Consider the following 23,852-nt stretch of genomic DNA (forward strand, 5'->3'; position numbering starts at 1 on the left):
AAAGCCCCTCTCTCCCTCGTCAAGCCATAGTGCCAGATAGATCCCTGTGCCATGTTTCTCATTAATCTCTCCACCAATAATCTATTTTGAAATAGTTAAACATTTCCATCAGTTAAGGCATTACGTAAGCAGCTTTAAGCCTTGGTGGATCCCTTTTGCTCCTGGAGGATAGAGAGTTGAACTACTGTATAGCATCCCTGTCGTATTGTTGGTTACACAGGATAGGTCACAGCAGTTCACTCAGGTAGAACGTAGTAACAGTCAACTCCTTGGTAACAGGAACATAGTTATCTGGGTGAACTATGTGATTGGAAGGGGGGAGGGTGGGATTCATGGGGCTGGGGAGTTGATAGGTCGTTTACCGCTTTTGGGCTGAAACACGGTTTCTTTGTGGAATTTTGGTGGTGGAATGTTGCCGTCAGCTACCCCTTGTTATGTAAATAATTGAACTGGTCCTGTTAAATATTTCACACAAGCTTATCCCTCTTCACATCACTTCATATGACTTATTAAGTTATCATACGCAGCCTACATTTATGTCGACACATCCTTCTACAATGCAGCGTGTCGTCCGGGTTAAGTGCCCGAAGAATCATTCTCAAGTACGTTAATGTTGGTGTCCCATTTAGCTGGCATACTTAAGCTAGCATCCGTTTCCATTCACCTTTCTTTCAATAGCGATTTGTTGAGAATTCTGTAACATTCTCTCTGTTCAGACAGAGGATTCCTTTTGTCTGGTTACAGCGGGTAGTCAACCATCGTCAATCTATTGTTGACTTACGGACATTATGATTATGACATTATGATTTCATCATCCAGCTGAAATGATTGGTTTTCAATGTTTTTATCCTTTGATATGTTGAGAGGATTAGTCATGTCTTTACCTTCTCAGATGACTACATCACTGCCCACCATTTTGTGTTGGTACAGTGTTTGTTTACATTTCTTAAGCCTCGGGCCACTGTAGTAAGGAGCACAATGGTGTCCTGTGACCCTGAAGTGGTGCCTCTTGTTGTCCCAGGATAAGTGACCTGTTTCTAATGTGGCTCTGCAGCTTGGGGCGGTGCCCAAATTGATTCTATATAATGAAGCCATGAAATCAATAGACCAGTCTTCCACATGGGATTGATTTAAAATTATTTATTTCAAAGATTTGGAGGGGAAAAATGTGACCTTGGAACCAAGACGGTAGCAGCCAATCCTTCCACAAATATATTCTCTGTTTAAGATGTTGCCATTTGGTTAGATGATTAAGGAAGTTTGTATTACATAATAAACTGAAGTTATGCATTTAATTCTACAAAGTGCTTTGGAACTTGCCTCAGTATACAGTACTCAATACCTGACTTCCGTTACTAGCTTCAGTTGAACTTTGTTATGTAAGACCATAATTAGTGTGTCTGCGTGAGAGCCAACGACCCCATATGATGCTGGGGAGTCCAGTCTACTCTTGAGCCTGCTGGAATCACAATTTGCTGGTTGTTCTTGCGCAGTGTAGCAGAAGTAATGTTGAGAAGGGGTGGAATTCCTTATGGTCAGTTAATTGTTCTCTCTCTCTGTTATCATTGCTCATCGCTAACAGGCTAGCACTCACTTACAGATTTCTCTCTTTCACACTCAGCAGGCACACTTACACGAACACACACCTCATCTTCTATACACTCTCTCACAACACACTTAGTAGTAGGGTAAACTAGCTTTCACAGGGCAGACCTACACACTGACTAAACAACATAGACAGATTTATGATACTGTGTGTGGACAGGCATACGGGTCAGCATTTTAGGCAGTGTCGTTTTTCAGTTGTGAACACTTGGTGACACTCATCAATGTCTTACTTCCAGAGTCTCAAGTCAGATGAGGACACCGGAAGCCATAAGGATGACGTCCATCAGACTTTTGAGGCACAAGGTACTTAAATATTTTCATTTAAAGGCGATTTAAACATGTTTTAAGTTTACTTCATTGTACATTCATTCTTCAAGACCGAAGTTTTTCCTGGTTAGGTCATGTGACCGGGAAAAACTCCTGGCCCTATTCATACAGTCTACTGCTATACCCTCTGAGGGACTTCCATCCTGACGTGTGTGTGTGTGTGTGTGTGTCTCAGGGCAGCAGAAGCGATGGAAGCGGGACAGTTCAGAGAGCACGCTCCACTCCCCTGGGCCGCGGGCCGAGGTGACAGACAGCCGGATAAGGGCGGTGTGGGAGGAGCTGGGGGTAGGAGTAGGTGGCTTTCTGAACAGGCAGGAGCTGTCCCTGGTCTGTGACCACCTTGGCCTGCAGGACCTGAATCCAGAGGTATGGCCAGCCCAACATTCCAGCCAGTGGTTGTGTTTTAATTCCCGGAACTGTGCACTTGCTCACTCCCCCTCAAGGGATCATAAGTATTGGATTAGTATAAACTTGGGCTAAGGGGAGTTTTCGCCGTTTCTTCTATCAGTACGTACATCCGTCCATTCCTTTTTAATCTATGAGGGGGAGTAAGAGTGCACACCAAGGAGACGGGCAGGTAGTCTGACTGCAGTCAGTGGTTACAAGCCAAGCATATCTGTGTGAATTTGACTTTGTGTTTTTAACCCCTGACTCTACGTGTTATCACACAGGAGTTGGACACCCTCTTCAGAAAGTTGGACACTGACCTGGATGGCAGGGTCAGCCTCGGGGAGTTCCAGAAGGGTCTCTTCAGAGAGGGGGGTGTCTCAGCTCCCACCTCCTCCTCCACCCCCATACGCCCCAACCCCCAGCGCTCACTCCAGCAGGTGAGCAGACAGACGGACACCCTTTTTAGGGCATGCGTACATGTTTTAACAGTAATTGATTTCTATGGAAACGTATGCGAGTGGTTCTGGGTCAGTAGAGTAAATGTATGTAATTAGGCCAGAACAATGATCCGTGGATAACACAAGTGACAATATATTAGCACGTGGAACCTCCATCTGGCTAACTGAAGGCAGTTTGAGATTCATTCTATTTATAAGAAATACACTGTCACTTTACTTTAAATGGGTGGCTGATAGGGTGTTTTAAGGAGCCTATTGAGATATTCTCTGTGGCTCATAGTTTAGTATTAAGATAAAGGCGTAATAAGGTATTCCAAATTCTATGATCTATTGGTTTATGCATTATCCCTTCAGTATCCGACATACAAAGCCTACTAATTATACTGGTACAGTTTCTGTGTATAAGTTTGCCGTCTGTCACTCAGACCAATTTCCTGCTGGTCAATTAAGGAACTTTAGGCAGCTGCCGATCAAGTCATTGACTGTTGAGGGCGGAGCTTAGTCTGCCCTTCCTGCATTCCTTTGCAGAATGACCATATCCACACGAGGAGAAAGTCAGTCAGAAATCACGTATTGCATTTCAGGCCTGAAATCTGGCTGTGGTTTGTTAACATGGGCTATGAAAGACATCATCCGTTCTTTCAAAGCTGGGCATGTTGTTGCCTCTCAGGTATTAGGAACAACTTGCAAGTTGTTTTGATAGCTACGTGAACCAGCACCGAGACACCCAGTGTGTTTCTCAGCCTGAAAACTACTGCCACTCCTCCATGTCCTAAACTGGTGGGTGTAGTATGTCATGTGCAAATAGGGAATGGAAAATAGGCTAAGCCAGATTAAGTGTTACGACACCAAAAAAGCGTTTATTCGCAGCGTGTGAAACAAAATATGTGTGTGTGGCACTGAGGCTCTTTTGTCTGGGGGAGCCTGGATTAAACAATGCACAGTGGGGGAGGTCAGGTTATTCTTGGAGAGAGCAGCATGACCGATGGAGGTGTTCCTGCGACAATGCCATGCCTCTCAAGGACTTCTTTGTGTTTCGATGGCATTGTGGGAACAGCAGTGAGGCTACACAAGCACGTCCGCACTGCACGGTGGTCTGCGGCGGTGTTCTGCGGCGGAGGAACTGAATTGAGCCATCCGCTAGCCTGTTCCTGTAGCTCTCATGTCTTCCTCTGTTTTCTCCCAGGCCTTCGAGGAGCGGACGGTGCGCTCCACCTCTCCCTCTCTCCTGTCTGCCACCGTGGGTCAGAGGCTGCTGACCAGGCTGGACGAAGGGTCGGGCTGCACCAGTCCAGAGAGGGTCATCGCCCTCTGGACCGGCGAGGGCATACGGAACAGCAGGGACATCCTACAGGTTAGTCCCAGACTAGTTTTGAACCAATGCACGTGTTCATTCAACTACTTTTTTTTTATTTATTTGTTTACCTCCTGCTGTAACAGATACACATGCTCATTGCTTGTGCCAGTTATTTATCAGAAGTAGCCTTGAAATGTTGAGTACTCTGCCTTTTACGGCTGCTTGAATTGATATGTTGTTGAAGAGCCTTGGTGTTAGTTGGTTTGTACGGGATAAAGAAAGCTGCAGGGTTTCTAGGGGCATCTCCTTCCTGTGTGTGAAAAGTGTAATAGGAGTAGAATTTGAAATTGTCGTTTCCAGTTCCATATAGCTGATGCTCTTTTGCTTTCGATTAGATGCTTTAGTGTGGACCTATAATCTATGTAATGCAGCCTACAAAAGCCCCTAGCTAGACAAGCTCTGATTTTTATATTAAGTGTTACCGAGATGATAATAATTGTGTAATCTGACACATTTTTAGTACAGTAGAGTGTAAACATGAGGACGAGCTGAATTTTGACCTGCATTTATATTTACCATACACCAGTTGTCAAAACACCTAGTCCATGAGAGCTACAGGGATGGAGGCTGGCACTAAAACACCAAATTGCACTCCAGGACTGGGGTTGTGGTGATTAAGTTACCACTGCCATGCGTTCATAAATTGACCTGTGCTGTTTGGTCCCCGTCAGACTCTGGACTTTCCCCTGGAAGAGCGGGTCAGTCTGGCAGAGCTCACCCTGGCCCTGGACAATGAGCTGCTGGTCAGCGGCAACGGCATCCACCAGGCCGCCCTCGTCTCCTACAAGAACGAGATCCAGTTCCTCCAGTGAGTCTTTGGTTTGATACTGTATACTTTGGTACTGCACCCTTCCATTGGATTCTAGAATGAAGGTCATGGCCAAAGAGAGTCCATAGAGAGCAATAGTAATGGTGTCCTTTTTGTAGGCACTAACTCCGCCCTGGCTCATTGGCTAAAGCATAATGGGGGAAATGAATGTGTTTTTGGATAAACGCCTGAAAATAAGGTCAGTGGTAAACGAAGGCTTAGGGGATCTTATACGTTTTGTTCAAAGCATTTTGAAGCATTTATGTAATCAAAACGAGCACATAAAGGCTTCATAATTCATAAAGGTCATGTAAACTGACTGCTATTATCTCGTAGAACAAACCGTGTAATATTTCCTAAGCCTGTGTTAACTTCAGAGCTTATTTTCTGCGCTCATCCAAAAAAAAACATTAATTCCCCCCCCCATAGGAATGACTGAACGAACCATTGGTAACTAATTTCCGTTTTTTTTAGGACTACAAGCTGGCGAGCTCTGCTGCATCCCCTGGGTTAATTTCATGTATGAGCCAGTGACCCTTAAGTAATTTACATCAACTGTTTATTGATTTCATGGTCAGGCATTGCTTTAAGGGGAATCATTGGTTCAACTTCACTAATGTGCAGAGAAACTGTAGCCTACATAATGGATTTTACTACGGCTCCGCCGAGAGATGATGACGATGCTTTTGTATTGATGATTGTAAAAGTCGAGAGATGTTGACGATTGCTTTGTCAATTTAATGACTAACTTTGGAACCAAAATACAGCACTCCTTCATTTAAGTATTAATTTGCAAGTATTCAACTGCCGTGGTAAGACCATTTGGTTTCTATATGCTTAATGTAGATATAATATCAACTCAGCAAAAAAATCATATCAACTCTTCTTTCAAAGATAATTTGTAAAAATCCAAATAACTTCACAGATATTCACTGTAAAGGGTTTAAACACTTTTCCCCATGTTTATTCATTGAACCATAAACAATTAATGAACATGCACATGTGGAACGGTCGTTAAGACACTAACAGCTTACAGACGGTAGGCAATTAAGGTCACAGTTATGAAAACGTAGGACACTAAAGAGGCCTGTCTACTGACTCTGAAAAACACCAAAAGAAAGATGCCCAGGGTCCCTGCTCATCTGCGTGAACGTGCCTTCGGCATGCTGCAAGGAGACATGAGGACTGCAGATGTGGCCCGGGCAATAAATTGAAATGTCCGTGCTGTGAGACGCCTAAGACAGCGCTACAGGGAGACAGGACAGACAGCTGATCGTCCTAATAGTGGCAGACTACATGTAACAACACCTGCACAGGATCGGTACATCCGAACATCACACCTGGGGGACAGGTACAGGATGGCAACAACAACTGCCCGCGTTACACCAGGAAAGCACAATCCCTCCATCAGTGCTCAGACTGTCCGCAATAGGCTGAGAGCGGCTTGACTAAGGGCTTGTAGGCCTGTTGTAAGGCAGGTCCTCACCCGACATCACCGGCAACAAGGCCGCCTATGGGCACAAACCCACCGTCACTGGATCAGACAGGACTGGCAAAAAGTGCTCTTCACTGACGAGTCGAGGTTTTGTGTCATCAGGAGTGATGGTCGGATTCGCGTTTATTGTCGAAGGAATAAGCGTTACACCGAGGCCTGTACTCTGGAGCGGGATCGATTATGAGGTGGAGGGTCCGTCATGGACTGGGGCGGTGTGTCACAGCATCATCGGACTGAGCTTGTTGTCATTGCAGGCAATCTCAACGCTGTGCGTTACAGGGAAGAAATCCTCCTCCCTCATGTGGTACCCTTCCTGCAGGCTCATCCTGACATAACCCTCCAGCATGACAATGCCACCAACCATACTGCTCGTTCTGTGCGTGATTTCCTACAAGACAGGAATGTCAGTGTTCTCCCATGGCTAGCCAAGAGCCCGGATCTCAATCGCATTGAAGCACATCTGGGACCTGTTGGATCGGCGGGTGAGGGTTAGGGCCATTCCCCCCCCAGAAATGTCCGGGAACTTGCAGGTGCCTTGGTGGAAGAGTGGGGTAACATCTCACAGCAAGAACTGGCAAATCTGGTGCAGTCTGAGGGGGAGTTGCACTGCAGTACTTAATGCAGCTGGTGGCCACACCAGATACTGACTGTTACTTTTTATTTTGCCCCCCCCCCCCCCCCCCCCTTCCTTTGTTCAGGGACACATTGTTTCATTTTTGTTAGTCACATGTCTGTGGAACTTGTTCAGTTTGTTTCAGTTGAAGAATCTTATGTTCATACAAATATTTACACATGCTAAGTTTGCTGAAAATCAACGCCGTTGACAGTGAGAGGACGTTTCTTTTTTTGCTGGGTTATATATATGTGTGTGTGTGTGTGTGCTGTTAAAGTTAGTCCTTCATGATGTACTGCGCTATTGGGTCATTCTGGTGAGTGATGTGGTAAGGTCCATGCTGAAATGTTTGTCCCCTGGCTGTCCTTCAGGGTCCTAGCAGACCAGGCATGTCGGGAGAGGGACAAGGTAAAGGCCAACCTGGAGTGGGCCGACAGGAGGAACCTCCAGCTGGTCAGCGAGGTGGATGACAGACACGCCGCCATTGAGTCACTGAATGAAACCAAAATCAAGTAAGACCTGTTCTTCCTTCTCGTTATAGATTACAGACTGATCTGGTGGTTGGAAAATCTTGCTTGACTGGTTGTGAATTGTCATGATCTGAGTGTGACCTGTTGACCTTACTAGCATGTACTGTAAAGTAGCTCCTGTTGAATGGAGGAGAGGCAATGTAGTCAAACTTCTCTCTGATTGGCAGGGGTCTGGAGCAGGAGTTCCGGGATAGGCTTACGGCCCTGCGTTGTGAATCTGTGCAGGAGAGCGAGGTCCTGCTGCAGCAGGTGGAGCGTGAGCGGGCCAAGCTCAAAGAGGAAGTGGAGGTCCTACGGGCACATGATGCCAGTCTGCACGAGGAAGTCTGCAATGCCACCCAGGTGCCTGGCCCTATAGATATGCCCCATGAGGTTTTTACAACGAGAAAAGCGTGCTAATAAGACAGGCAATTGTTTGACCACCCCTCCTACAAGATTCCTTGAGCTTAACCTCCTATTTTTGACTAGAGAGCTCAAAGGAGAGGATTAGATTAGCCCATGTGATTTTTTTTGTTTGTTTTGTCTTGGCCTTCCTGCTTGCAGCATCCACCATCAGACACAGACACGCTCTATTCACACTCCAACTAAACCCACCCGCTCAGACAACCAACCAATGGCAGACTGTTGCTTAGCTTCTTAACAATCCGTCCGTTGTTAGTACCCCTATTGTTCTCTATTGTGGGGTGATTATACTGTGTTGGATATCTTAAAGCGTTATCGTATCACTAAGTAACCCTCCCTTTGGGCTAACAGGAGAATGGCCGTTTGGAGGAGGAGGGCAGTGTTCTGAAGGGGAAGCTGTCAGAGACCGAGAGAACCATCTCTAAGCTGCAGAGAGACCTGGACCAGCTCCTACTAGACAAGGTGAGAGGGAGCTATGTGAGGATGGGCGTGATGATGTCATTCTGTGGTAACTCATCCCTCTGGTAAAACTGCATAGCTCACTCCCTATGAATGATTGATGACGGTTTCCGTTTTGGTTGGCTGCCGCAGTTTGGGAGCCTGGATCCAAACAACACAGAACTGCTTAACCAGGACGAGCGCTTCTCTGAGATCATCAAGGAGTACGAGCTGCAGTGCCGGGTAAGCGAGAGAGGGAGCCAGAGAAAGTGTGCGTGTGTATGTGTGCTTGAGTCTGTGTTTTAAAGAATCATGCCTTGCGTGGAAGCCCCGAGGGGGCTTGACCTATCCTGGTTACCAGACTTTTTAGCGAACATTCCACTCATTTGTCAAATGACAGGAGCGGCAAGGAGTGGATTGTAAGCTAAAAAGACTGTTACCAAGACTAGGCTTGACCTGGTTTATCTTTCACAATTTTTTAAAGCCTAGCAATTAGTTATACACGGCATGCATAACATTCATGATTCATGGCAAACATATTTTTTTTTCTTCTCACTTGCCTGTACAGAGTTGAGATCTGTTTTTGAGTGTATCATGACAAGCCTCTTGATTTATCCAAATGCCTCCCATTTTTGGGAACCTAGAAAGTGAAGGTGAGCGTGTTATTCTGGGTTCACAGAATGAGTGTTGCTGTGTGGCTTTACTAGCATGTGCACGTGGCAGTTGGTGAGGACATTGTTGACTGGTGCTGCTCTATCTCTATAGTAAGTCTGCTGTGTTTTGCTGGATGTGTTATTTATGTTTGTCTGAAGTGTCACCACTCTGCTAAATGACAAGTTTGTGTGTCACAGGCGCTGCGGGACCGGAATGACGAGTTGAACTCGGAGGTGGATTTTTTAAAGAGTCAGGGGATGGGGAGGAGATCCAGACAGGAAAGGGACACATCCACACACGCCTGGTCCAGCCGACGATCACTGACTACTGAGTCAGACTCTGGTAAATCCCTGTTTTCACCCGATTTTTGTCTTTAGAATCTATATTTGTGTTAAGAACATATTTAAATATTGTTTTTCTCGTTTTCAGTTTTTACTTTGAAATGTATACTGAACAAAAATATAAACGCAACATGCAACAATTTCAGTTAGTTCATATAAGGAAATCAGTCAATTGAAATAAATTCATTAGGCCCTAATCTAGGGATTTCACGACTGGGCAGGGGTGCAGCCATGGGTGGTCCTTGGAGGGCCCCCCACACGAGGTGAAGAAGCCGGATTTGGAGGTCCCGAGCTGGCGTGGTTACTCCCTCAACTTGACATCTGTGGCATTATTGTGTGACACAACTGCACATTTTTAAAGTGGCCTTTTGTCCCCAGCACAAGGTGTACCTGTGTAATGAACATGCTGTTTAATCAGCTTCTTGATATGCCACACCTGTCAAGTAAATGGATTATCTTGGCAAAAGAGAAATGCTCACTAACCGGGATGTAAACACATTTGTGCACAAAATTTGAGAGAAATACGCTTTGTGCGTATGGAAAATGTCTGGAATTTTTTACATGTTGCGTTTCTTTTTTGTTCAGTATATTTATTTAAACATACTGTATACTAAAGTTTTAACTGAACATTTTATAAAATGTTGTTCTCTAATGCACTTACACACACCTTCTCATTCCTCCACTCAGTCTCTCCAGTTACAGTTTAGCTTCAGTCACTTAACTACTCTTTACTGTAATCTTGTCCATTGTGCTTCAGATGACCCTGAGATGAAGAGAGGCATTTCTCCCATGGCGAGGAAAAAGCATCAAGTGGCTGATAAGAATGGTAAGAATTGGAAACTGCAATATTTTTTCTTTTTTTTCCCCTCTGTAAAAGCCTGTTGGGTGTGATTCGCACAACCTTGGTTATTTTGTTTCTGTTCCCTCAGGCCTGGGTTCTCTGGAGAGTCTGCCAGGTCTTGTTGTGAGCATTGAGACTGAGATGGCCATGGGACAGCTTAAGGAGAGGCACAGCCAAGAGGTGCAGGACCTGAAGATTGAGTTAGAGACCAAGGTAGAGAGGAGGCGTTGTGACACACAGGCTCACGCATTTTTGTATAGTTTTAATTATCGTCTCCTATTTTTTTGTCGTGAAAATAAGAGGTCCAATTGTAGGTAATTTGAGTGAAACGATGTTAAAAAAAAGAGAGAAAAAAAAGGAAGTTCAGTACATGGGAAGTGCATTTTTCAAATTTTGGGATATCCCTGACCCCTCATCATTCTCGCCCCAAAGGTGAACTTCTACGAGCGCAGCCTGGAGCTGATGCGGCAGAACATGGAGGTGGAGAGGAAGGACATCTCTCAGGGTTTCAAGGTGGAGATCAGTGATCTGGAGGAGCAGAAGGCCCAGGTGGAGGAGCAGGTTAAGAGGCTCAGGGAGGAAGTGGAGAAGCTGCAGGCCCAGCTACAGCGCAGTTCCGGGGGCCTGGGAGGGCTAGGCTGGGGCACTGACCAGGAGAGAAGGGCCCAGCGCGAACAGGCAGAGCTGGAGCAGAACTATGCCCGGGAGATCAGTAACCTGGTCCAGAGGCTGACCTCAGAGAAAGACCAGCTGGAGGCTGAGCTGAAGCTCAGAATGGACCAGGAAGTGCTGCTCGTAAGGTGGGTGTGGCCATCTTATCTTACTCCCATGGCCTGTATTTTATAATTCACCTCAATTCATTTCAAGTTTACATTGTTGTATAGGTTGGCTACCTGTTTCTCTTCTTTTTTTTTATATAATTTTTTTGTGGCAACCGTAGTCCCTACAACTTCATCCCTTTAACTCGTAACACATACACTGAACTTACAAAACAATGGTGTGTATGTGAACTGGGAATGGTGTACAGTGTGTGTGTGTACAGTTTGTGTATCTGTTTGTGTGCCTAAGTGAACAGTCTGTGCTATGTAATCAGGCAAGAGGCAGAGCAGCAGGTGTCTCAGATGAAGACACAGCAAGACCAGGCCCAGCACAGCCTCATGCACCAGCTACGCTGTGAGCGCCTGCGGCTGCAGGAACCAGAGCAGGAGAGGCACAGGGAGAGGCTCCACAGCACAGAGAGGGCGAGTGAGGAGCAGGCCAGGATCTGCAGCCGGGCCGCTGTGGAAAGGAAGAGGCTGGAGGAGGAGCACCAGGAGGAAGTTCAGCAGCTGAAGGAGCACATAGCCAGTCTGCAAAAGCAGGCTGATCTGGCCTCCGAGTCTCACACAGAGCACAGTCAGTCAGAGGCTGAACTGGAAGAGACTTGCGGTCAGTGCAGTCAACTGCAGGTGGTTTGTGCCCAGCTAGAGGAAAGCACTGTGTCTCTGGCGTTTCATGAGGCTTTGACCGAGCGCCTGACCTCTGAACAGCAAGCTGTAGAGGAGCTGGGGTTGGTGAGGGATAGAGAGGTAGTGCTTTTCAGTGAGGTGTCTCAGCTAAGCGAGAAGCTGCGTATTCTACGGTCTGAATCTGAGACACTTCTTCAGGACAAAGAAATGGTGGCAGAGAATTGCAGCCGTCTGTCCTGTGCTTTCATGCAACAGCAAGTTCAACTGATGGCCAAAGAGGAAGACACGGAGACCCTGAGGGGAGGGTTGGAGACGGCACGGGAGGCCTTAGTAAACGAAGTTGAGCGATGCTCAAGGCAGACTGCTGAGTTGGTCTCCCTGAAGACGGACAGAGCAAAGCTGATGGAGGAGCTGAGAAAACACACGACTACCATTGACCGTCCGCAATCAGATCTTGACTGTGTCACTGAGGAGTTAGACCAATGGAAGAGGGCAGAGGAGAATCTACAGGAAGCCTTGAGGCAGGAACGAACCAAGGTCACACAGATCCAATCCACCCTGGACCTGGAGAGGGAAGAGACAGGCAGTCTGAGCCAGGAGAACGCCCACTACATCCGCCTGGCAGACCAACTCTCCAACCAGATTGTAGAAATGGAAACTGAATCATCCAAACTCCGAGACCACATCCAAGAGCTGAAAGCCCAACTGAGTGAAACGTTCAACCTGGTTTCTAATCTAAGGACCCAGCTAGAGGCCAAATCCACAGAGGTACACCACCTTGTGTCAGATATGAAGCAGATTGCAGGTCTGTTAGAGATGGCGGAAGCCCTGTCTAATAAGCACTATAGGGAAGAGGAGCTGTGGAACTCCCAGCTGGAGACCAAGGAGAGTGAGCTGCGCTCCCTCAGAGGAAAAGCTGGCAGAACTGTCCAGCTCCAGCAGGCTCTGCTGTCCTCTCGGGCAGAGGTCCACGGGTTGGAGGAGGCCTTTGAGAAGGAGAAGGGCAGGATGAAGGAGCAGCTGGTGGAGATGGAGAAGCTGGTCATGGCTCTGGAGATGGTGATGGACCCTGCCAGTCCACACAGGTTTGTGACGTGCAGGCCGGTCACCAGAAATCAAGCCTACCTTCGAATGACTAACCTTCACCTGCCTGATTGCAATGTTTTCTTCCCCAAATATGAGATTTGAATGACTAATTGCAACCGACCAGCTCTCATCTGAAAGAGAGCCTCACCTTTTTCTCTTCAGAAACCTTCTGTCTTGGGCCTCCCGAGTGGCGCAGCGGTCTAAGGCATTACATCACAGTGCTAGAGGCGTCACTACAGATCCGGGTTTGATCCTGGGCTGTGTCGCAGTCGGCCGCGACTGGGAGACCCCTGAGGCGGCGCACAATTGGCCCAGCATCGTCCGGGTTAGGGGAGGGTTTGGCCGGCTGAGATGTCCTTGTCCCATCGCGCTCTAGCGACTCCTTGTGGCGGCTGGGTGCATGCACGCTGACTTCAGGTTGCCAGCTGTACAGTGTTTCCTCCGACACATTGGTGCGGCTGGCTTCCGGGAGCAGTGTGTCAAGAAGCAGTGCGGCTTGGCGGGTCGTGTTTCGGAGGACGCATGGCTCTCGACCTTCGCCTCTCCCAAGTCCGTACAGGAGTTGCAGCGATGGGACAAGACCGTACCAATTGGATGCCATAAAATTGGGGAGAAAAAAAGGGGTAAAATGTACAATTTCAACAAAAAAAAACTGTCTTCAACCATTTCTACACCTCCAACATCGAACTGTCTGGAATGCATTAACAATTTACTGTCTCTCTCTAATGGAATGTTTTTCACCTAGGTGTGCATGCTAGTAGATTTAATTTGTGTGAATAACATTTGTATCATTTGAATGTTTACCTGTCTAATCCCGTGTCCATTTTACTTCACCACAGAAGTCCATTGATTTCACCCAGTTTTATTTGGAACTCAAATGTTAGCGTCAAATTGTAAATTCTTCCCTGAAATTATTACCCAGAAAAATGCATTTGAGGAGAAACTCATATCTCAACTATTTCAACGCTAGATCTCAGCTAGACAAAGTCAACTGTGAGAACAGTGCACTGAAGGACAGATTGGCCATGTTACAGCAGGATGTCCAGAGACTTGAGGTGGAGATTATCCAGAAGAAGTAAGTTGATCCGTCAGTAATGTTGCTGTGAGAAAATGCTCAATTCAGATAGGGCTTACAAATGTCATATTTAAACTTTATCCTGTCTACACGGCAATGAATCATTCCTTTCCATCTTTGATTCCATCAGAAAGAAACTGGACAAAGTGGAGCAGGAACATGAGAAGAACAGGGAGGAGCAGGAGAGGCATTGTAAAGAGGTTTGTTTTCAAAAGTTTTTTTCCATTTTACCATAATCACCCTGCATAGTTCAACTGACCCTGTCAGCCTTATAGATTTTCATAGCCTACATTTGATCAATGGACACATGAACATTCTCAATGACCCAAGACCCAGTCTGATGAGCCCTTCCTCGATCCCCTCCCTCTCAGAACGCCAAATACCGTGAGGAGGTCCTGGTCATGAGCGCCCGGAACCTGCAGCTGAGCGACCAAAACGCTGAGTTGAGCTCCCGTCTCCGTGGCGACCAGGGGGCAGTCCAGATGCTGACAGAGCGGCTGGCGCAGGTGTCCCGGGAGCAGGAGGAGGGGGCGGCCGCAGCCAGGCAGCTCCAGGAGACCTCCACCCAGCAGGAGAGGGAGAGGCTCCACCTGCAGGCAGCCTGGCAGCATGACAAGGAGCTGCTGGAGCGAGAGCTCAACACCACCAAGGAAAAGGTATATATGGGGGACGTTTTGGACAGAATAACTATATATATATATATATATATATATATATATATATATATATATATATATATATATATATATATATATATATATATATATATATATATATATATATATATACTGCTCAAAAAAATAAAGGGAACACTTAAACAACACAATGTAACTCCAAGTCAATCACACTTCTGTGAAATCAAACTGTCCACTTAGGAAGCAACACTGATTGTCAATAAATTTCACATGCTGTTGTGCAAATGGAATAGACAAAAGGTGGAAATTATAGGCAATTAGCAAGACACCCCCAATAAAGGAGTGATTCTGCAGGTGGTGACAGGTGCAGGTTCTGCAGGTGAGTCTTCTTGAATATGACACTACAAGCTTGGCACACCTGTATTTGGGGAGTTTCTCTTCAGATCCTCTCAAGCTCTGTCAAGTTGGATAGGGAGCGTCACTCCACAGCTATTTTCAGGTCTCTCCAGAGATGTTCTATCGGGTTCAAGTCCGGGCTCTGTCTGGGCCACTCAAGGACATAGAGACTTGTCCTGAAGCCACTCCTGTGTTGTCTTGGCTTTGTGCTTAGGCTCGTTGTCCTGTTGGAAGGCGAACCTTCACCCCAGTCTGAGGTCCTGAGAGCTCTGGAGCAGATTTTCATCAAGGATCTCTCTGCACTTTGCTCAATTAATCTTTCCCTCGATCCTGACTAGTCTCCAAAACATCCCCACAGCATGATGCTGCCACCAGCATGTTTCACCGTCGGGATGGTGGCAGTTTTCCTGCATATGTGATGCTTAGCATTCAGGCCAAAGAGTTCAATCTTGGTTTCATCAGACCAGAGAATCTTGTTTCTCATGGTCTTTGGTGTCTTTCGGCAACTCCAAGCGGGATTTCATGTGCCTTTTACAGAGCAGTGGCTTCCGTCTGGCCACTTGACCATAAAGGCCTGCTTGGTTGGAGTACTGCAGAGATAGTTATCCTTCTGGAAGTTTCTTCCATCTCCACAGAGTAACTCTAGCACTCTTGTCAGAGTGACCATCAGATTATTGGTCACCTCCCTGACTAAGACCCTCTCCCCCGATTGCTCAACTTGGTGGTTGCAAACTTCTTCCATTTACGAATGATGGACCTTCAATGCTGCAGACATTTTTTGGTACCCTTCCCCTTTGGTTATGCATCAGTAGTCACTCAATTAGACCATATCAGCAAAAACGGTTTAGGTTGGTCTAGCGGCCAGCTATCTAAACTTGTAAGCATGGTCGAATTACTGTCCAGGGTGGGGCCGATTTTAATCATCAATTATCTATCATATTTAAAACTGCAAACATTTGCCTCCATCCAATGACAAAATGTGTAGAATTGCATGAAATGTACTTAAAAGTTATCTTTGTTGTCACAAAGGGGGCTAGCTGAAATGTTTTGCTCAGGGGGGGGGGGGTATGGATGTGGGTACGCAGACCCACGAGCCAATGCGGCCCCTCGTGATGTGTTTCGTTTGAGTTTCTCCCATCAAAGTTGCCCATCCCTGGTCTTGATGCTAAGTTTGGTCTAAATTGTGAAGAATGTAAGACAATTGCATTTTTTTATTTTTTTTATTATCATCTAACTAACGGGTCTCATTAATGAACCTTGGTTCTTGAATGTTTTGTTTGTTCTTAGCTCCAACGTTTGTCAGAGGTGGAGTCCTCGCTGACCAGCTTAACCCTGAAACACCAGTGGCTGGAGCAGGATAAGGAGAGGCTGCTGAGGGAGGCAGAGGAGAGGACCCATAAAGTGAGAGAAGGATCTACTTGGCTATAGCATCTCTGTTGGGGTGGGGGCTTCTCATCTTCCAATTACTAAATGCTAGGTTTCCTCTGACTATGTATGAATGTTTGTTTACAGGTTGAGATGCTCCAGGATTCTCTTCGCTCCGTGGACTCCCAGACAGAGCTGCTTCGTTCCAAACTTCAGGCTGTGGGTCAGGAGAAGACTGATCAGGCCCAGGAAGTTGCCAACCACCAGAGGATGTTGCAGGAGGCCCAGGACAAGGTGGGTGACATCCTGATGATGAAAACATTGGAAATATCGCCTAACTTTTTGCTGCTCCTGAATTTGCGCTTTAATATAGAGTATTGATACAACAGCTCTTTGACTGACTTCATTGTTGTGTGCTGATCATCAGGTAAAAGAGCTAGAGGCCAGCATGGGCAGGCTGAGTAGGGAGAAGGAGCAGCTGCGTCTGGCCCAGAAACATCATGAGGAGGAGGCCACCATGGCCCTACAGGAGGAGTGCCAGAGCCTGCGCCTTCAAAACCAGGAGCTGCTCCACAAGGTAGGACTACGTCACTTGCTCCTGAAGCTATTGTTCTTCCTTGTTTAACAACATATAACCCTGAGGCAGTTGATGTGATGGGCAGTAAGTTATCATAGTAGCACAGATAGGAGACAGATGTCTCACCGGATGTATGAATCTGAAGCATCGGTTTAGCACTTCTTCTCGCCACCAAATATGGCGATTTGAGGGGAAGTCCAGTGTGAGAAGATGGAGCTAGATGGGACTTGGCCAACATTCTGCAAATGTTCTCATTGATAGAAACATTCGATCTCAATGCATTTCTGCTCCCAAAACTAGAATCTGTTAATAAGAGTGCGGCAAGTTTTGTAGACTTTACCATTTCTAAAAGTAAAAAACAAATGGCATTGTTTAGAAGGAGTGCAAGGGCGAATTGAGTTATTGCACGCATTGCACACTTCATAGTAGGCGTTCCCTAATGACAATATGCAAATGCCTGCTAGTACGCACCAATAAGATATTGCTAGCTCGTGCTTCCACCTCCTTGCTTTTTCAGCCCACTATACTTCATTTGCTCTCAATTGGAAACAACACCGGAGGTGTGTCTTGGGTTAGTTACCAGTAATGTTCCCTCGAAGCTGCGCGCGACCACGCACCTCCTCCGGGACTGCTGTGCGGAAGAAATGCCAGGCCCCACAAGAGCTTGAACTTCACTGAGTTTGCCCCATTCGTTTTCACTATATAAATAAAAACTATTTCTGTGATCGAATCAACATTATATCAGTCCCTTTTCAATGCAACAAACCAAAGCAAATTATTCTGATTTTGTTGTTGGCAGAGGCAGAGCACAACGGGGTAGCCCACGAGCTGTCTTTCAATCCCCCGCGAGTGAATGCACGTTTCAGATCAGTTCAGATGATCTGAAATATCAATTTATCAATTTGTTGATATTCTTTGCTAATTAGCGAGTTATTAGCTCAGTTATAGATGAGTATAGGTCAGCAATGGGGAGTTACTGCTTCCTACAAGAGCGCAAAACATGTAGGCTACATTTCAAGGTGTCTTTGAAAAGCCAGTCCGGTAAGAAGCATATGTCTTAATAAAAAGGGGCAATAAGCCAATATGGCGGCTAGCCCTCTGCATTGTCTAATTCTCTGTATAGTAATAATAATACTTTTTATTTTATTTTGTAAAGTGGTTTCTTGCATCATATAACACAATGCAATTGACAGTCACCTATTTGTCCCATGGTGTTAAAGACCAAGTAAAAACTCATGAATTAATGTCAAGTCCTTCGTAATGTACTTTTTTAAGTCTCATGCAATGTAGGCATGCATTGAACACCACATTTAGGCTACTGACCTACAGTGGGGAGAACAAGTATTTGATACACTGCCGATTTTGCAGGTTTTCCTACTTACAAAGCATGTAGAGGTCTGTAGTTTTTATCATAGGTACACTTCAACTGTGAGAGACGGAATCTTAAACAAAAATCCAGAAAATCCCATTGTATGATTTTTAAGTAATTCATTTGCATTTTATTGCATGACATAAGTATTTGAACACCTACCAACCAGTAAGAATTCCGGCTCTCACAGACCTGTTAGTTTTTATTTAAGAAGCCCTCCTGTTCTCCACTCGTTACCTGTATAAAAGACACCTGTCCACACACTCAATCAAACAGACTCCAACCTCTCCACAATGGCCAAGACCAGAGAGCTGTGTAAGGACATCAGGGAAAAAATTGTAGACCTGCACAAGGCTGGGATGGGCTACAGGACAATAGGCAAGCAGCTTGGTGAGAAGGCAACAACTGTTGGCGCAATTATTAGAAAATGGAAGAAGTTAAAGATGACGGTCAATCACCCTCGGTCTGGGGCTCCATGCAAGATCTCACCTCGTGGGGCATCAATGATCATGAGGAAGTGAGGGATCAGCCCAGAACTACACGGCAGGACCTGGTCAATGACCTGAAGAGAGCTGGGACCACAGTCTCAAAGAAAACCATTAGTAACACACTACGACGTCATGGATTAAAATCCTGCAGCGCACGCAAGGTCCCCCTGCTCAAGCCAGCGCATGTCCAGGCCCGTCTGAAGTTTGCCAATGACCATCTGGATGATCCAGAGGAGGAATGGGAGAAGGTCATGTGGTCTGAAGAGACAAAAATAGAGCTTTTTGGTCTAAACTCCACTCGCCGTGTTTGGAGGAAGAAGGATGAGTACAACCCCAAGAACACCATCCCAACCGTGAAGCATGGAGGTGGAAACATCATTCTTTGGGGATGCTTTTCTGCAAAGGGGACAGGACGACTGCACCATATTGAGGGGAGGATGGATGGGGCCATGTATCGCGAGATCTTGGCCAACAACCTTCCCTCTGTAAGTGCATTAAAGATGGGTCGTGGCTGAGTCTTCCAGCATGACAACGACCCGAAACACACAGCCAGGGCAACTAAGGAGTGGCTCCGTAAGAAGCATCTCAAGGTCCTGGAGTGGCCTAGCCAGTCTCCAGACCTGAACCCAATAGAAAATCTTTGGAGGGAGCTGAAAGTCCATATTGCCCAGCGACAGCCCCGAACCCTGAAGGATCTGGAGAAGGTCTGTATGGAGGAGTGGGCCAAAATCCCTGCTGCAGTGTGTGCAAACCTGGTCAAGAACTACAGGAAACGTATGATGTCTGTAATTGCAAACAAAGGTTTCTGTACCAAATATTAAGTTCTGCTTTTCTGATGTATCAAATACTTATGTCATGCAATAAAATGCTAATTAATTACTTAAAAATCATACAATGTGATTTTCTGGATTTTTGTTTTAGATTCTGTCTCTCACAGTTGAAGTGTACCTATGATAAAAAATTAGAGACCTCTACATGCTTTGTAAGTAGGAAAACCTGCAAAGTCGACAGTGTATCCAATACTTGTTCTCCCCACTGTATATCATAGAAATCAATCTATTTCTATGTGAAAATGTTATGGGATTTGCTCTTTTGTTTTGTTGGTAGGCCTACATTATGTCTATTGGCTACTGTCTAAAACGGTAAGGGTACAGCCTCAGTGTTCACTATAAATCCACGCCGGAAGTTGCACCAAATTCTCACAACGTTCAAGTTTCCGCTAACAAGACCTAAAAGTTGCTCAGTGCCCCAAAAGATGTGAGGGAACATTGGTTACCAGTGTCTTTGATAGTCTTTCTGAAATGTAGGTTGTGGTCTGTTTCCTTCAGGTGTGTCAGCTGCAGGGCCAAGACTTCGAGGTACAGAGTCTGACCCAGGAGTGCCTGACTATGAAGAGCAAACAGGCACAACTGGAGGCTGCTTGGGCGGAGGCACAGGACCAGGTGATTACGCCACACATTTTGGTCAAATAATTGATCAATTTACTTTTGCTGAGGCACCAAATCTCTAAACTGAAAGCAGGTTTGCCAATTTAAACTCAAATTAAGCAACTAACACCATGGTCCAAGTTTGTACTAATCCTCCCCCTAAGGCTTGTGAAAGTTTAGGCTAATTCCTTTCATGAAAATGTCCTATTGAGTCTATCAGCATGTTTGAGGGAATCAGTTTGAGCAAGAATAGTTTGGGATGCAAATCTGACTACAATGTAGTCGATGCTCAAGCACACTTTTTTTCTGCAGGCACTGCGGACAGAGACAGCCTTGACCCTGGCCCAGGCCCAGCATGCCCAGCAGCTGCAGCAGTTCAGGGAGCAGGCAGGACTGGGGTCTAGGGAGCAGCTGGCACACCTCCAGGCCCAGCTGGCAGAGGAGCGGCGCAGGGGGCAGCAGCTGGAGGAGACGCTCCGCACACAGGCCCAGCAAGCCAGTGCCCAGATGGGCCTGCAGCAGGTACTTTACTGCACCACAGGAAATGTATATGATGTTGACATGGTCTAAATGCTCTCTTTCTGTTGGCGCTCAGGAGCAATATGAAAAGGTGATGGGGGACATGCAGGAGAGGATGGAGGAGGTGGAGACCAAGCTGAGGAGTGTGCGCATGATGCTGCAGGAGAAGGTCAACCAGCTGAAGGAGCAGGTCAGTTTACCGTTCATATGAGACAAACAGCAGAGTCAGAGAAATATGTCCTGAAAATCGGACTATTTAATTGTGTCCCTTTCCCTCCCACAGCTTGCGAAGAATGCCAAGTCGGACATCATGCTGAAGGACCTGTATGTGGAGAACTCCCAGCTGATGAAGGCACTGCAGGTCACTGAGCAGCGGCAGAAGAGTGCTGAGAAAAAGAACTTCATCTTAGAGGAGAAGATTACAGCCCTCAACAAGCTCCTTCGTAAGATCGCCCCTGCCTCCCTCTCGGCGTAGGAGTTCCCTACTACTCAGAACAATGCTACTCCCCAAAATACATTGACATTTGTGAAACAGTTTCCTTCCCTTAACCTTAGAATAGGGATGACCGTCCCAATGACATGTTTATGCTTAATGTGGCAAGTGGTCCACAATATGATTTTGTACAATCTATAACAAAATCACTGTGTTACACTTTCCTCTTGGGATGGCGGGTTTGACTGCACACAATTGGCACAGTTTGTGGGTAAGTGGAACAGAACGTTAAGTGTTTTCAGCTACCGGGGTAATATGCATGACTTTTGTGTATATAAAATATATTTTTTTATTTTAATTATATTGAGGTTAACGCGAGACCCGTTTTTTTTTTTTGTTGTGATGGTCGATCAGAAGTTTCTATGAAGTATTCTCTGTAGAGGCAGGTAGTCTGTTAGTCTGTTCGTTACCTTCTAATAACCTATCCTCCAGCATCATGCTGTATTGGTAGGTCTGAGAGTCAATTAGATGTTTAATGTATAAATAACATTCCAGTTTGATCACCAAACACACTCCATTATTAAGGTACTTAACTTTACGTTTTGAAACCTCTCTTAATCACACAATGAATCAAAGAAATGGTTTAGCTACTTGTTTAATAAAGTTATTTATGGTATTTTAAAGTATCAACCAAAAGCGCAGTACAGTATTTACAAATGTAAAGTTTTGATACACATGCCCTTTTTTATCAAATCAGCACAATTTTCAACCCTGATGCACTGCTGTACAGAACCTTTTGAGTACTAAAAAAGGTTGTTGGGACAATGTATTGTCAGTCGAGCAATGTATTTAGGTCATTATTGAAAAAACACTAACATGCAAGCTGTGGATTTGTCATGTACTACACAATCAATGTAAAACAAAACTGACCAAGTAATACATGTCCTCGAGCTAAGCATGAATTCATTCTTGTTTTTAAAGCACTTTTTCAAAACAGCATGACCTGAAGCATTGTATCACTCCAGTGGATAATCTTCTCTGCCGAAACAAAGGTATGGTATTTGATCCAAGACCCCCTGGCGTATCAACTGCTCACACTTCCATTTTGGCAAAGTGCTGTTGAGTTTGAGTGTTAATCATGTTTATTGCCTTACAAAACACGTATACACAGAGAAAAATATAAACGCAACATGGAAAGTGTTGGTTTCATGCGCTGAAAAAGCTTCACGCACAAAATGTGTTTTTCTCCAATTTTGTGCACAAGTTTGTTTACATTCCTGTTAGTGAGCATTTCTCCTTTGCCAAGATAATGCATCCACCTGACGGGTGGCATGTCAAGAAGCTGATTAAACAGCGTGATCATTACGTCTGAGACCAGCCACCTGGACAGCTGATGAAATTGGGTTTGCATAACTGAAGAATTTCTACACTGTCCGAAACCATCTCAGGGAAGCTCATCATCGTGCATGTTGTCCTCGTCAGGGTCTTGACCCAACTGCAGTTCGGCGTTGTAACCGACTTCAGTGGACAAATACCTTCAATGGCCACTGGTATGGTGGAGAAGTGTGCTCTTCACAGATGAATCCCGATTTCAACTGTACTGGGCAGAAGACCCATGTCCTTGGGTTTGCTAATGTCAATGGTATAAAGTACATTTAAGTATTTTTGGTGGGTGTCAGTACTTTACTATTTCTATTTTTGACAACTTTTACTTCACTACATTCATTAAAAAATGATGTACTTTTTACTGCATACAATTTCCCTTGCACCCAAAAGTTACATTTTGAATGCAGGACAGGAAAAGGGTCTAAATCACACACTTATCAAGAGAACATCCCTCGTCATCCCAAACACATGCTTCGTTTGTAAATGTCTTGAGTGTTGGAGCGTGCTCCTGGCTATCCGTAAATAAAAAATTAAATGGTGCCGTCTGGTTTGCTTAATTGCAAGGAATTTGAAATTATTTATACTTTTACTTTTGATACTTGAGTATATTTTAGCAATTACATTTACTTTTGATACTTAAGTATATTCAAAACCAAATACTTTTAGACTTTTACTCAAGTCGGATTTTACTGGGCTACTTTCACTTTCTAAGGTATCTTTACTTTTACTCGGGTATGACAATTGGGTACAATTTCCACTACTGGCTAATGTCAATGTTGTGAACAGAGTGCCCAATGGTGGCAGTGGCGTTATGGTATGGACAGGCATAAACTATGGACAACAAACACAATTGCATTTATTATCGATGGCAATTTCATTGCACAGAAATACCGTGACGAGATCCTAAGGCCCATTGTCGTGCCATTCATCCGTCGCCATCATCTCATATTCGAGAATGATAATGACACAAGGATCTGTACACAATTCCTGGAAGCTGAAAATGTCCCAGTTCTTCCATGGCCTGTATACTCACCAGACATGTCACCCATTGAGCATGTTTGGGATGCTCTGTATCGACGTGTACAACAGCATGTTCCAGTTCCCGCCAATATCCAGAAACTTCGCACAGCCATTGAAGAGGAGTGGGACAACATTCCTTAGGCCACAATCAACAGCCTGATCAACGTATGCGAAGGAGATGTGTCGAGCTACATTAGGCAAATGGTGGTCACACCAGATACTGACTGGTTTTCTGATCCACGCCCCTACCTTTTTTAAGGCGTCTGTGACCAACAGATTCCCAGTCATGTGAAATCCATAGACTAGGGCCTAATGAATTTATTTCAATTCTGATTTCCTAATATGAAATGTAACTCTGAAATTGTT

General features: G+C 45.4%; 1 protein-coding gene across 2 annotated transcripts in view; it reads left to right on the plus strand.

The window, feature by feature from the left end:
* Positions 1-23,013, plus strand: part of LOC129851992 (ninein-like protein) — a 45,262-nt gene extending 22,249 nt beyond the window's left edge. Inside the window, exons 5-28 of one of the 2 annotated variants that reach the window (XM_055918238.1) lie at positions 1,845-1,911; positions 2,111-2,301; positions 2,607-2,762; positions 3,970-4,137; positions 4,812-4,948; positions 7,428-7,568; positions 7,754-7,928; positions 8,340-8,450; positions 8,580-8,669; positions 9,278-9,422; positions 10,179-10,247; positions 10,351-10,475; positions 10,695-11,062; positions 11,356-12,795; positions 13,767-13,871; positions 14,002-14,071; positions 14,243-14,527; positions 16,190-16,303; positions 16,415-16,561; positions 16,695-16,844; positions 20,030-20,143; positions 20,441-20,650; positions 20,724-20,837; positions 20,931-23,013. In XM_055918238.1, the coding sequence (XP_055774213.1) occupies positions 1,845-1,911; positions 2,111-2,301; positions 2,607-2,762; positions 3,970-4,137; positions 4,812-4,948; positions 7,428-7,568; positions 7,754-7,928; positions 8,340-8,450; positions 8,580-8,669; positions 9,278-9,422; positions 10,179-10,247; positions 10,351-10,475; positions 10,695-11,062; positions 11,356-12,795; positions 13,767-13,871; positions 14,002-14,071; positions 14,243-14,527; positions 16,190-16,303; positions 16,415-16,561; positions 16,695-16,844; positions 20,030-20,143; positions 20,441-20,650; positions 20,724-20,837; positions 20,931-21,122 (4,884 nt within the window). In that variant the 3' untranslated portion in view covers positions 21,123-23,013. The remainder of the gene's footprint in view (positions 1-1,844; positions 1,912-2,110; positions 2,302-2,606; positions 2,763-3,969; positions 4,138-4,811; positions 4,949-7,427; positions 7,569-7,753; positions 7,929-8,339; positions 8,451-8,579; positions 8,670-9,277; positions 9,423-10,178; positions 10,248-10,350; positions 10,476-10,694; positions 11,063-11,355; positions 12,796-13,766; positions 13,872-14,001; positions 14,072-14,242; positions 14,528-16,189; positions 16,304-16,414; positions 16,562-16,694; positions 16,845-20,029; positions 20,144-20,440; positions 20,651-20,723; positions 20,838-20,930) is intronic. The other variant, XM_055918239.1, reaches the window with a different exon arrangement.
* Positions 23,014-23,852: the final 839 nt, after the last annotated feature.

Source organism: Salvelinus fontinalis, chromosome 1 (assembly GCF_029448725.1).
Source record: "Salvelinus fontinalis isolate EN_2023a chromosome 1, ASM2944872v1, whole genome shotgun sequence".
Taxonomy (NCBI): domain Eukaryota; kingdom Metazoa; phylum Chordata; class Actinopteri; order Salmoniformes; family Salmonidae; genus Salvelinus; species Salvelinus fontinalis.